Source organism: Chrysemys picta, chromosome 2 (assembly GCF_011386835.1).
Source record: "Chrysemys picta bellii isolate R12L10 chromosome 2, ASM1138683v2, whole genome shotgun sequence".
Taxonomy (NCBI): domain Eukaryota; kingdom Metazoa; phylum Chordata; order Testudines; family Emydidae; genus Chrysemys; species Chrysemys picta.
Window position 1 is genome coordinate 207,214,284 of NC_088792.1, and position 12,728 is coordinate 207,227,011.

General features: G+C 39.1%; 1 protein-coding gene across 1 annotated transcript; it reads right to left on the reverse strand.

Moving 5' to 3' along the window:
• Positions 1-768: 768 nt before the first annotated feature.
• On the reverse strand, positions 769-12,504 carry TGIF1 (TGFB induced factor homeobox 1). Its single transcript, XM_005303137.5, has 3 exons — positions 11,447-12,504; positions 3,459-3,685; positions 769-1,807 (listed from the first exon to the last, which is right to left on the reverse strand). Exons 1-3 carry the CDS (start codon positions 11,460-11,462, stop codon positions 1,244-1,246), a joined length of 807 nt encoding a protein of 268 aa, XP_005303194.1. The 5' UTR covers positions 11,463-12,504; the 3' UTR covers positions 769-1,243.
• Between the last annotated feature and the right edge of the window lie 224 nt (positions 12,505-12,728).

Consider the following 12,728-nt stretch of genomic DNA (forward strand, 5'->3'; position numbering starts at 1 on the left):
TTTAAAAAATATTTAGGCACCTTGTATGATTTTACAAAAGATCCTAAATTCCTCACTCGCTTAGGAGCTTTCGTAAATTCCACTAGGCCCCTAAGCAGAAAGGTGCCTCAACACTTTTGAAAATCTGGCTTTTAGGCGTCCAAGTCCCTTTTTGAAAATTTTATCCCTCATCTCACTTCCAGGCTGGGAAAACTGCACGTCAGATTTCAACGTATTGTGATGTCTATCCCACTCCAGTCCACCAGAAAAAACAGGTAAATCAACCCAGACATTACTAGTGTAAGAAAAGAAGCAGGAAAAAAATTCTTAGGCCATCTCTGTACATCACAAAAGACCAATGAAGAGCACAAAGGCAACTGGGTCTACTCTTTTCAGTTCACCTTCAAGAGAATGTTCTCCACTGAGCTGTCATATACATCAACTCAGCAATATTTTAGGAATGAGGCTGGGATTTTTAAGGGATTTCTAAGGCAGAGAGGTACCCAAATCTCACTGAAAGTCAATGGGAGTTGGGCACATAACTCCCTTTGGCTCCTTTGAAAAGCTCAGCCCAAGAGGACACTGTCAGGTAGCTCTGGTCCACCTCATCCCTGTAAACGTCCTTTTTACAACAACTTTGTAATTTGCTTGTGCAGGTCTCTGATCGACACAGAGAGAAGACATTCTTTTCAAGCTCATGCTGGCTTCTTTCTATTTTGGTTATATTTGGAGCATAACTTGGTGTCCCCTGTGACACTCCTGTTCAACAAAACACACTGTATGCGTCCATTTTTAAAGAAAATATTTTATTACATCGTGGAAAAAAAGCATAATCATCCAGGTTCATATTGTTTAAAAAAACTGAACATTTGTTTGAGACAGCATGTCGGTATATTCTGTTCCACACGGGAATGATAAGAAGTCTACATCATTACTAGATATTGCACAGTCTGAAAGAAACAAAAACAAAAATCACATGATCTTGGGAACCATCTCACATTATGAAAAACCTACTAAGAAACATAAAAACAAACAAACAAACAAACAAAAACACCTTTTGTTTCTACAGTAGCTTTAAGTTTATAATTCTTGGAATGACCATATTTCACTGAAGACCACCTCAGTGACAGGAAGCTTCATTTCAGCAATCCCTTGTGCAAATAAGATTAATAATAATAATAAAAAATGCAGTTAGTCTTTTGATATCACATGGGCAGCAATAATCACATATGTGTTAAATTCCTGCCTGAAAAAAAAGGGGGAATTAGGCCATAAGTTTTGCCTGCAACTCCATCTCTGCTGCCCTTTTGAGTGCAACATCCACCAGAAGCTGAAATCCACTAAAATCTTGGTTGAGGTCTGGTGGAGTAGGAGGAGGAGTGTTGAAAAGGCCACTTTGTGCATTTGTACCAGGTCCCAGTTTAGAAGCATCCTCGTGGTATTCAAGAGTGTTGTCTGTGAATCTGCTAGCTGATGTCTGCTGCAGGTCGGTGGTTGGGCCTACACCAGCTGGCTGGCACAAAAGGAAAGGGGCATCTTTCAATGCAGTTACAGTGGTATGGCAAATCACTGAAGGTCGAGCCAAAACAGATCCTGGGGAAGAAGGTTTAGAAGAGACAGCCTTGTTTAGTCCTGTGGTACCAGAAAGAAATGAGTTCTCTTCCAACAGTGGAATGTAGTTTTTTGTGCCTGTGGAAGACTCCACTGGGCTGCCTTCAGAAATCTTGGTCCCTCTTCGTGAGATAGTGAATTGATTTGGATCCTTGCCATCCTTCCTCAGCATGTCAGGTAAAAGCCTGCGGCGTGCATTGATAAACCAGTTGCAGACCTGGGAACATAATGATATCTTAATTTCTACCTTCATTCACTTCCGCACTACATGCCATTAGAGTCTTTCAGTTAGATTAATGAATCCCTCCAAGCAGTTTCCTTAACTCTACAACAAAAGAGACTGATCGACAAGTTCTGACACACCTAGTAAAAACCTTTCTACCCCCAACTCTTCTCTCCATTGCAAAAAAAAAAAAAAAAAGATTGCTAGCCTGAAGTGGAAGGTTTAGCTTTTAACTCTGAACATATATTAACCTATTACCTATTGTTCTCTGCATTTAGGTTAATTAACAACAGGAAAACCTTTTCTCTCTGAAAAGAGCCACTCCTCCCACAAACAGTTACTGATTTTTCCTGCTCAACTGACTGTGTCAACAGACATAACATGAATTACCTCATTGAAATGCATCCTTGTTTAAATATCAAGTCAGTTTCCTGGGCAATAGCAGATGACTTAACGTCTTTTTTTTAAAGTATTTTTAAAGTAGTTTTTCCTTACAATGTTATATTAAAGAAATTTTACTTAACTAATTGCAACATTTATATCAAAATACTGATCTATAAAGAAAAAAAAATAAAATTTACCACTAATAGTAATACTTTGCAATTCTATATGACCTTCCATCCAAAGATTTTAAAATACACAAACATTCATGCCCTAAAGGCTTGTCTACACTATCACTTTTGTTGGTATAACTTATGTCGCTCAGGGTTGTGAAAAAATAGCCCCGAGTGATGTAAGTTACACCAACAGATGCACCAGTGTGGACAGCGCTCTACTGGCGGGCGAGCAGCTACAGAAGCGATTTTACAGCAGTGCAGCTGCCTCAGTACAGCTGTGCCACTGTAAACTCGCTAGTATAGACAAGCCCTAAAGACTCTCAGCTTTCCTGTGAGGTTACCCATACTACAATGGAGGAAAGAGAGGCACAGAAAGGCTAAGTGCCATGCCCTGAGTCACACATGTTTCAGTGGCAGAGTCTAGAACAGAACCCAAATCTCCTGACTCACCATTCCCAAATAAGGGCTTCATCCTGCAAACACTCATGCATATGAATAGCTTTACCCATGTGACTTGTCCCACTGACTTTATGAATCATGAAGACTCATATAAATAAAAGTTACATATACTCAAGTGTTTGTAGGATTAGGCCCAAAGTCACCATTTTAATAGCTCTAATAAATAGCTTTAATATGCTCTAATAAATTTGTTAGTCTCTAAGGTGCCACAAGTCCTCCTGTTCTTCATTTTAATAGCGTAAAGAAAATTATACTGCTAATACATGTGCTTATCACCCTGATCACTTTGCTTATATGCAAAGACTGATGCACATGCTTAACTTTATGCACTGTCAGTAGACCCACTGAAGTCACTTTAGCCACAATGTGCAAAATTAAGCATGTGCATAAGACAATACAGTATCAGGGACATCATCTGTAAGCTTGTATTTGTACACTACCTAGAACAACAGGGTCCTGGGTCCTAATCCTAGTCAGTGCCTTTGGGTGCTACCACAACACAAACAATAATAACATATAAAGAAAATTACATCTGTAGTATGAACCTTTTTAGAGAGACTAGAAAGTGGGTAACTTCAGAAGCGAAAACAAAGGCTCATTTTTATTTTAATTGGAGCTTTTAAAAATACCTGTAGTGTAGAAAGGTGTGTTTGTCGGGACAATAGTGCTTTTTCTTGCTCTGATGGATAGGCATTGTATCGGTGCTCATACAGCCAGTCCCGAAGAATCTGCACTGACTCCTTGGGCAGGTTACCACGTCTCCTCCGTTTGCCTGAGGCAGTGGAAGAGGAAAGATCCAGTGGGACATCCATGGTGTCATCCTCCTCCGTCTCACTGCCAGATATTGCAGCTACACCTACAGTAATAAAAAGGTGAGAATAGTCACTTCAATTCAATACACTTCTTATTTGCAGCATTTTTCACTTCGACACTTTTCTCTCTCTCTATATATATATATATGCTTCCTAACGTAAACATATATAATGATAAATATATAAATTATTTTTTAATGTATGAAGTATTAACAAGTGGACAATTCCTTGCCAGCTCAGATGTTGTGAGCCTTTATTGTGAGTCAAACCAGGCCTCATGTTTAGAGGATGTGTACTGTAACAAAAGTAGCACCAACTACCTATTCCTAGGGGATACTTCTCCACACAACCTCATTTACTGGTTCCCTTAGCAACCTTTTATTTGGTCATATGCAGTAAGTAACTTCCATCTGATGCCAATATCATGCCAAATGTTGGTCAGCAAAGGGTGCTACTGTGGTATGCCTCCAACAATCTTTTTTCTTCAAGGCTGTTTCATGGCTAGGCAAAAAGCCAATAGACAAGAATTTCAAAACATGCACCCAACCTAAACCTTGGCTGTATTGAATTACAATTTAACATGCTGGTGCGTCTCCTTCTGATTAAGGATAACTTTATAGGTTTAAAATGTTAACAGCGCTTTCCAGAACGACTAATAAAAATGAATAGCACAGGAAAAGAACAGAAAGCAAGTTGTGGCTGGTTCTTCTAAAGTGACACAAAATTCACTCACTGAGGAAAAAGTGTACAGCAAGGTAACAGTAAGTGCCTAAATAGTGCCACAAGGTAGTATAGAATTGCTATCATTTATTTTTCTGGAGAACAGGCCACACTTCAACTTTGTCCTGATTACTTATGCTTTGAACCTTATAGTTTTCCTCACACTTCAAGTAGTACTTATTCAGATATTGACATATGTTTACTGCAAGAACTCTAGATTTACAGTTTTACTGCACATTTTTCTCCCATAGAGAAGGAATTTATTTCAAATCTCATTTAGTCTCTGTCTTCTATAATTAATTCAGTAAACCATATGACTAATAATTTGGAACTACAATATGTGAACAATCAAATAAATACTTCATATTCTGTGGCTGAACAACAGTCTGCAATTCGGCTCTTCAGCAAAGTGTACAGTGTGACTGAGGAAACAAAACAAATAGCACTGAAATCCATAAAGGAAACTTTGCTTTGGCTTTAAGTACTTTAATCCCACCAGAAATTTTAGGAATCTTACAAACCATATATAAATCTAAATCACTGATACCACTAGATTCAATTAGCACAGTTCAGAAGCTTTTTTGATTCACAATAGGTTTGCTTTCAAAAGTATTTTCTCGAAATTACAAAAGGAAAATGAGGCCCTAAATCACTTTTAAGTTAGTCTGAACATCCTTTTTATTTAAAAAAAGAAAAGAAACTTGCATATTTATAAAAGCAAGCAAAGTTAAAAATCAGACAGAAAGGTTTCATATGGGCAGCTGTCCAAATTTCAAAACTACACCGCTACCTTGATATAACGTGACCCGAAATAACACAAATTGGGATATAACGCAGTAAAGCAGTGCTCCCGGGGGGGCGGGGCTGTGCACTCCGGTGGATCAAAGCAAGTTCAATATAACGCAGTTTCACCTATAACGCGGTAAGATTTTTTGGCTCAGGACAGCGTTATATCGAGGTAGAGGTGTAATACTTAAACTAAACTAGAAAAAAAATCAGTTCTATTAAAATGGAAGCTATGCCTGTGAAACTCTACATTTATGTTCATACTTAAAGATTTAATGGGAATTGATGTCAGACCCAAAAGAGAGAGAACTAATTGTGAGTTTTTGCATAGTAGTTTCACAGATACCTATGAAATGCACAAATGTGGTATGACAGAGTTGAGCATTTGATAAGTTTTGCCTTATCTCTATTCATGAACAAATCACAGTATTTCTTGAATTTGTCATTTGCAATTATTGAGATTTATCCAAGGAATTTTTTGTTAATACTCTGTCAATATTCACAATTCAGTCTGTGGTGGTTACTTAAGTAACTTGTGTGGTATTGTTTTCTGTTCCCTGGATGGATGATTTATGTAACTAACCAACACTCTGAATATTACAGTTGAATATACAATTCATACTATGATGATTAGTTACATAAGTTATCCAGTCAGGGTACAAAAACAATGACATTCAATTTAAATAACCAACTCAAGGTAAATTCTGAATTGTATATTTGATTTAGTTCTTAGTGCATGTATGTGGTATTTTCAAGTGGGGGGGAAAAAATCTATCAGGACCCTAATAGCGTCACATTAAAATATTATTTTGCTTGAAAAGTACGTTATGATGGCTCTACACAGCAGCTCACTAACTGCAAAGTAGACTTATGACTAGCTAAAACTAGTTTACAGAATTCAGAGAAAGATATACCACAATCCCATGGCTTAAAGTTGAAGCTAGACAAATTCAGACTGGAAATAAGGCGTTTTTAAATGTCTAACAGTGAGTATTAACCATTGGAGCAATTTACCAAGGGTTGTGGTGGATTCTCCATCCCTGACAATTTTTAAATCAAGATTGGATGCTTTTCTAAAAGATCTGCTCTAGGAATTATTTTGGGGGAAGTTTTATGGCCTATGCTATACAGAAGGTCTGACTTGGAATCTATGAATTTACCTAATGTTCCAAACATTTCTGTTTTTGCTTGTGGTAGATTAAAAATGTTGCCGCACTGATTTTTTTTTTTTTTAAGGGGATAATAAAATGTTAGGCCACAGAGACAGTTATCAAAACAGAGACCTTGGGAGACAGGTAAAGAAGGAGCTGAAAGCACAGCAATGGTGTAAAGCAGGAACAAAAGAGGTGCAATCAGTGTGCCTACTCACAGGAATAAATTTACATTCATAAGTGCAGTTATATAGAAATTATTTGAGATTAAATTCTCAAGGTTTAGTAAACATTCCATGCAAAGCTTCTTTCTAAACAGTAAGACCAGAGTTCTGCTTTGATAACAAAGATTTAGGGTTTGGAACTGTTGTTCTTTACCCGCTGCTAAAATTTGACATAAAGATTAAAAAAAAAAAAAAAAATATATTTGTTGAAAATGCAATCTGAGATCACATTGTTTTATTAATTAAAAAAAAAGTTTCCCTTCAAACAACTGTAAGTTTCCTAACTGTAACGCAGTAATAAAAAAAATAAATGAAACAACACTGGAGTCTGCACTTTGATCTGCTTACTTAGTGTGACATGTTCCCTCAATTTTATGACACAAAACAGGTTTTGGTTAAACAGGAACAAACGGCATTGCAGTTTCTCATTTAAATAAAAGAGCAGCAGACCTCTGAACCTTTAACAAACATCTCCAACGGCATGTGCAGAAGCTGTAGCAACAGGAAGTTAAGGCTGTAGATCTCATACAACCTCAGCTGATACTCTAGGAGAGCAGAAGCCACGTTGTTGCTGTCAAAACCCGTGTTTTCATTAGAACATTCATGCTGATTGCAACTCAACTTTGTATTTTCTTCTTATTAGTAATCAGACTATATGCTGTTGGTTTCCACTTTAGTAGGGCACAGCTGAAAGGCTTCCCACCGAGGCTCCATGTCTGGACCATTTACTGTTATTTATACCCCAGAATAAGGGCTTGTCTACATGCAGAATACTTCCATCTTATTTTAAGTTGTGATTTTAAAACTGATTCTGTTATACTGGTATAAAAGGCTTTGTGGACACTTATTTCTGTTTAAATCAGGCTTTTACAAGTTAGCTTCAGTTGATTATATGTTTAAACTGAAATAAACCCTTCTTAAACTGATGCAAGAATGTCTACAGAGTGTTTTGCACTACTTAAACTGAACGGGTGCACATTTGTATGTAAACAGGGCCTAAGACACAAGAAGTGACCCTGTCTCTAATTCTATAAGCTTTACTCAGATAAGCAGTCCTTATTCATACAAAAATAGTTTCACTGATTTCAGTGAGGACTACTCCTAAAGGTTGATAAGTTTTGCCTTATCTCTATTCATGAACAAATCACAGTATTCTTGAAGGATCAGCAGGCCCCCCTCTTTTATATAATGTGAATTGATTTACCTGCACCCAGCTTCTAAGTCTGGCAGCATGTAGAGAATTTAACATACTGTGTTACATTACATCACAGGCCAAAGAGTTCCTTGGTCCCTTTCTTGTTCACTGCTAGGGAGATCATGCCTTGAACACTGCATAAAATTCTGAGCACCTCAATACCTGGATGATACTAAATAACGGTAAAGAATTCAGTTAAAGCTTCCTGGCTTAAAAGCCTGAAGGGATAAATCTGATGAGGAAAAAATAATTATGTGCATAGTTTTTTCAAAATGATAACTAAAGTTGATATGGAAAAAACTATCAGTACTTATAAGGTATGAACACCAAGAAGGAGAAAGAATTATTTGGGATAGATTGGGGCCTTAACTTGGAGAAATGGAATAAAGTTAAGTTAAGCAAATTAAAATTTGGGCTGAATATCAGGAAAAATATCCTATTGTATTGTAGCAGAGCTTCCCAAGAGAACTGGTAGAAACCAATTGTTTGAATCACTTGAAACTGAATGAGTATACTGCAAGCCACAGTCTCCTTTGGCAGAAGGAATAGATTAGATCACCTCATGGATAATCTAGCTTCATTTTTCTGTTTCTGTGAATTTCTTTGGTTGGGTTGTACATGTATTTTTCTAGATAATATTTTCAATCTAAAAAGCCCCCAATCTTCCTGTAATTGACTTCACTAGGACTACACATAGTCATATGCATAATCTTCAACAGGGCTATACACCTTTGCAGGACTGGAGACTACAAGTGTAGTCTATAGGGCTAGCCTACCTGCTTATATATCTTCTCTTAACGGGTTTATTTGTTTTATCATAATAGCATTATAAATTTGTATTAAGAGTATTTTTGGCTGTAATGCAAGGCCACATCCTGTATGCTGAGCTAATGCAAGTTAGCATACATCTGTTTGAGACAGTTAGCCTAGATAGGTGATGATTACATATATATGTATAAGTATATATGTATGTATGTGACCTTTAACATAGATAAGTGAGGATGGTTAAGAGCGAGATAGTATAGGTAGGGGCATCCTAAGTTCATATAGTCTTCAAACTTAACAAGTACACCACAAAGAACACAGAAATAACTGGCTAGGCCAGAAATAAGAGATAGTGTGAATATGTCATTAATATGTACAAACATACCAGCCTATAGAGTAAGTGTACCCTGATATTTTTTGTGGGTGAGGAAATTAAGTTTGGACATGGAAGGAGGGCACATGAGAGAGCTGCAGTGTGACTGCTATAAGAGCTACATTTCATTATTATTATTTAAGAAATAAACTTTTGCCATCCATGGAAGAGGTTTCAGAGATTTAACTTAGGATATACCAATTTAGAAAGTAACTTTAGTTAAAGGTTTGTGAATTTTTTAAAAAAAATAACCAGGTTAAATAGTATTTATAATTAACCAGATCAGACACAGGAGCTATGGGAATGTGTAAAGGAATTTTCCATTGCAGATAATTAGAAAAGTTTTCCTTTTCCTTTAAATGTGATTTTACAAGTAGAAGAACCAGTTTTCTTTCCTCTGCATTGCTTTGAGATTTACTGGTTCCACAAAGTAGGCAAACTTGGCTGTACTATAAAAAACAAATTTTAATATTTTTTTTAGACTACAATAAAGAAATCTGAAATCAGGTCATGCTCTGAAACGTAAGTATCAAAATACAGGCCACAAAAGCAAACTGCAAGCCCAGCCTTTAATTAAAAAGGAAACAACAAAAATCATTGTCCTAACTTCTTTGAAAAGTTTCCATGCATCTGTGAGCTTCTTCTCACTTCCTAATTTCTGCCACATGAACTCTAAACCAATTCTTCTGTCTCAAAGGTTTGCCTTCCAATATGCCGCCTTTCATTGTTTCAGTGCAGAACTCCCAAATCACCAGGCAGACTACACACAGAGAGAAATACATAGGCAGACATGGTAACCTCGTCAGCATTTTTCACACATATTTAGTTTGGAGTTGGAAGTGTGTGAAGTTGGTATTTAGACAACCAGTAGCTGCTCTCTGGGAGAGGAATCTGAACAATGGAAGCAGCAGCAGACAGGAAACCAACTCATCACCACTACTGTGCAAATAGGGAGCACAGGAATGTTCTAAAAATAACTAGTCTAAATAATTCAGTAAAACCATATACCTCCAGTAACCTTAACAATCTGAACAAATCTACAAAAATGGGAAAATCTAGAGTCAAGGCTGTAACTGTCTCTAGGTACAGAGGGCTGGGCTTGGTATGCAACACGTGTTATCTAAAATCACTCCAGTTAGGAGAACACTGAAATATTTGGCGGGGGAGGGGGGTATATAAATTACAAAGTTTCGGTTTGAACTCTGAATTCCTTGCTTTTTTTGAAAGTGTAAACAGGACCCGCACTGACTGTTGTCTAAACTTTGCCTTTGCGGCTTAATTTCCTTTGTGTGTTTTGTTTTAAATCAGTATAGTCCAAGATTACTTATGAGAACTACAAACTATATTAGAGCGCATCTTAAATTATACAGCAAGAATTCAGAAGGTGCTTAATAGGTGTATTTAAAAATCATACTCTAATGGCTCCAGGAACATTAACAACGACGTAGATTTCTGGACCCTTGAACAACAAGAGCGTGTAGTAGGAAAAACAACACTGCTCTAGAGTAGTAAACATGCGCAGTACTCCTTTTTTAACCCTCAGTATCTTGGATATTTTAAAGTTCTTTAAATATCAAAAATCATTCATCTACATTACTGATTAGCCACTTAAAAATGGGGAGCTGGGGAAACTGACGAGGAAACAAACATCCGAAATCTGTTTTGTTTTTAAACAGCAGTAACGTTTTTAAAATGTTTTCCGATTCTTTGCAACCACGTTTTAGTTTTCACGATACTTAGAGGACTACAGATGGAAATATCGACAATCCCATGATTATAAAGTCTGTCCAAGTGGTAATTACGTAAGTAACACCAATGAAAAGTTTTCCAAACGTCTTTTTTGCTGCTTCCCCGCCACGTGGTGGGTAAGTTTTTAAATCACTTTACTTTTAGTATTCAAACAAAAAAAGAAGAAGAACTCTTTGATAAAAAGGCAGGAGATAGATCTGCAGATCGATTAAAAAAATCTCACTTTAAATTCTCCGACAGTCCCCCACTTTTGTCCCCTTTCCCCATGCTAACTCGCAAACAAAGAGCTCCTGCCACCCCGTTGTTCTGGCTGCATTGCTCAGAGAGTTGTATTTGGGTTGGAATTTGCTTTTTAAAGTTGTGAAAACAATTCCAGTCCCGTCCTTGGGGACCGGACTGGAGAAATTAGAGTGAAGAGAGAGAGGGAGGAGGAAAGGGGGAAGAAAAGGGCTGTTTTAAAAAGCGAAAATAAAACTTTGTTGGGGACAAAGCAGGCAGTTGACCAGGTTTTTGACAGGGAGCCAAGCAGCATGGAGAGAAAGCAGCGTCCAAACAGCCCCTCATGTTTTGTCTGGAAGTGAAACATTATCAACTGCCATTTCAGACATGAGCTCAACAAAGAGGAAAAGGGCCAGATTAGAAAGAAAAAAAGGAGGGTGAGATAAGAAAACCGGTTCCACTTTATTTAATAAGCCAAATCAAACTCCAGTGAAGTTTAAACCACACGCCTGTTATTTCCATATGGCGAAAGCAACATGCTTTCCACTTTCCCGTCCAGGTTTAGCAACAGCACGCTGAGGAATCACTCTGTCTCTCTCACACTCACACACACCCCTCCCTACCTTTTTTACTTTTCATCGTGGTCTCGAGCACCGGACTGCACCAGCTGGCAAGGCTTGCTACCCAACGGGCACCCCACGCACAAATCAAGTTGCCTTTTCTTGCTTGCGGAGCAATCTTCGCTTTGCAACTTGAAAGGCGGGCAGAGGGCTCCCTTCCCAGCCGTAGCTGCTACCCAGGGCGCTTCAATGGGCTATGTGTTGTGTCACGGCGAGCTGACAGCTTCCTTCTGCCTGGGATGTTTGGTCCGGATTTGGTGCTTTCCCTCCTCTTCTTTCTTTGTTCTTTTTTCCCCCCCTCTCCGGTGCTGGGCCCCAGCTTGTCAACGTGAGAAAAGGCACCAGGGGGAAAGGTACCCTCCGCCCACCTTTCAGCAATGAGTGAGAGAGTAACTGAGAGCAATAGACGCTTTGCCTCCTCCTCCTCCTCTCTGGCTGCGGAGACGGTTGTCAGCAGAGGGGAGGGAGAGGGATACTCACTCACACACACACAACAGAGCGTGTGATGTGACAGTGCAGGGCAGGCAGAGCCTCTGCGCCTTCTGGTTCCTGCCTTTCTTCCCAGCCAGGCGTTTGATCATTAAACTGGGAAGGGGAAGGGGGGGGGAGGATTTTGACAGCTGCCCCTGACTTAGCCTCCTCCTGTTGCTGCCGGATGAGCCACCCACTCCTTAGTGTGAAGAGAATGGAGAAGAAAGAAAAGCAGCGTAGAGCAAGAAAAGAGCGCTTAAAAGATTAGCATAGCATTGAACAAGCCCTGCTCTTCCTCCCCACCCCCACGGACTAGTCTCAGACCAAAAAGGAAAAAGAAAAAAACCTAAGACGCCAAAAGGCTCTTTGCTCCTTCTCCTCCTCGGGGGTTGTTATGGTTGGAGCCGCCTTGTTATGATGCTGACGGGCTTGCAGGGCAGTTTCGAAATTCCTGGCACGCCGGAGCCCGAGACACCCTGTCATTCTCACATGCTTTCAAACTTCTCAATCACGGTGCGCGCCGCAGCGTGGCGTGCTCTGATTCAGCGCGCTGCCGTCCCAGCCAGCCCCCAGCTGTGGCTGCCTTGTCTGGAAACGGGGCGACGCGCCTTTAGGGGTCATCCGGTAAATAATCCAGCCCCTTGTCCAACGCGGATTTGGTGACCTTGGGGTTGTTTCTTTCCCACCCACCACCCTAGTGTTTTAGAGGAACGAACACAAAAGTCCCCCTTAATTCGGGTTTGTCCGGTCCCCCCGTGTGAGAGAAGATTCTCTCGTGCTGGGGTTATTTTAAGCCGATTTTTAAAGGTTTTTT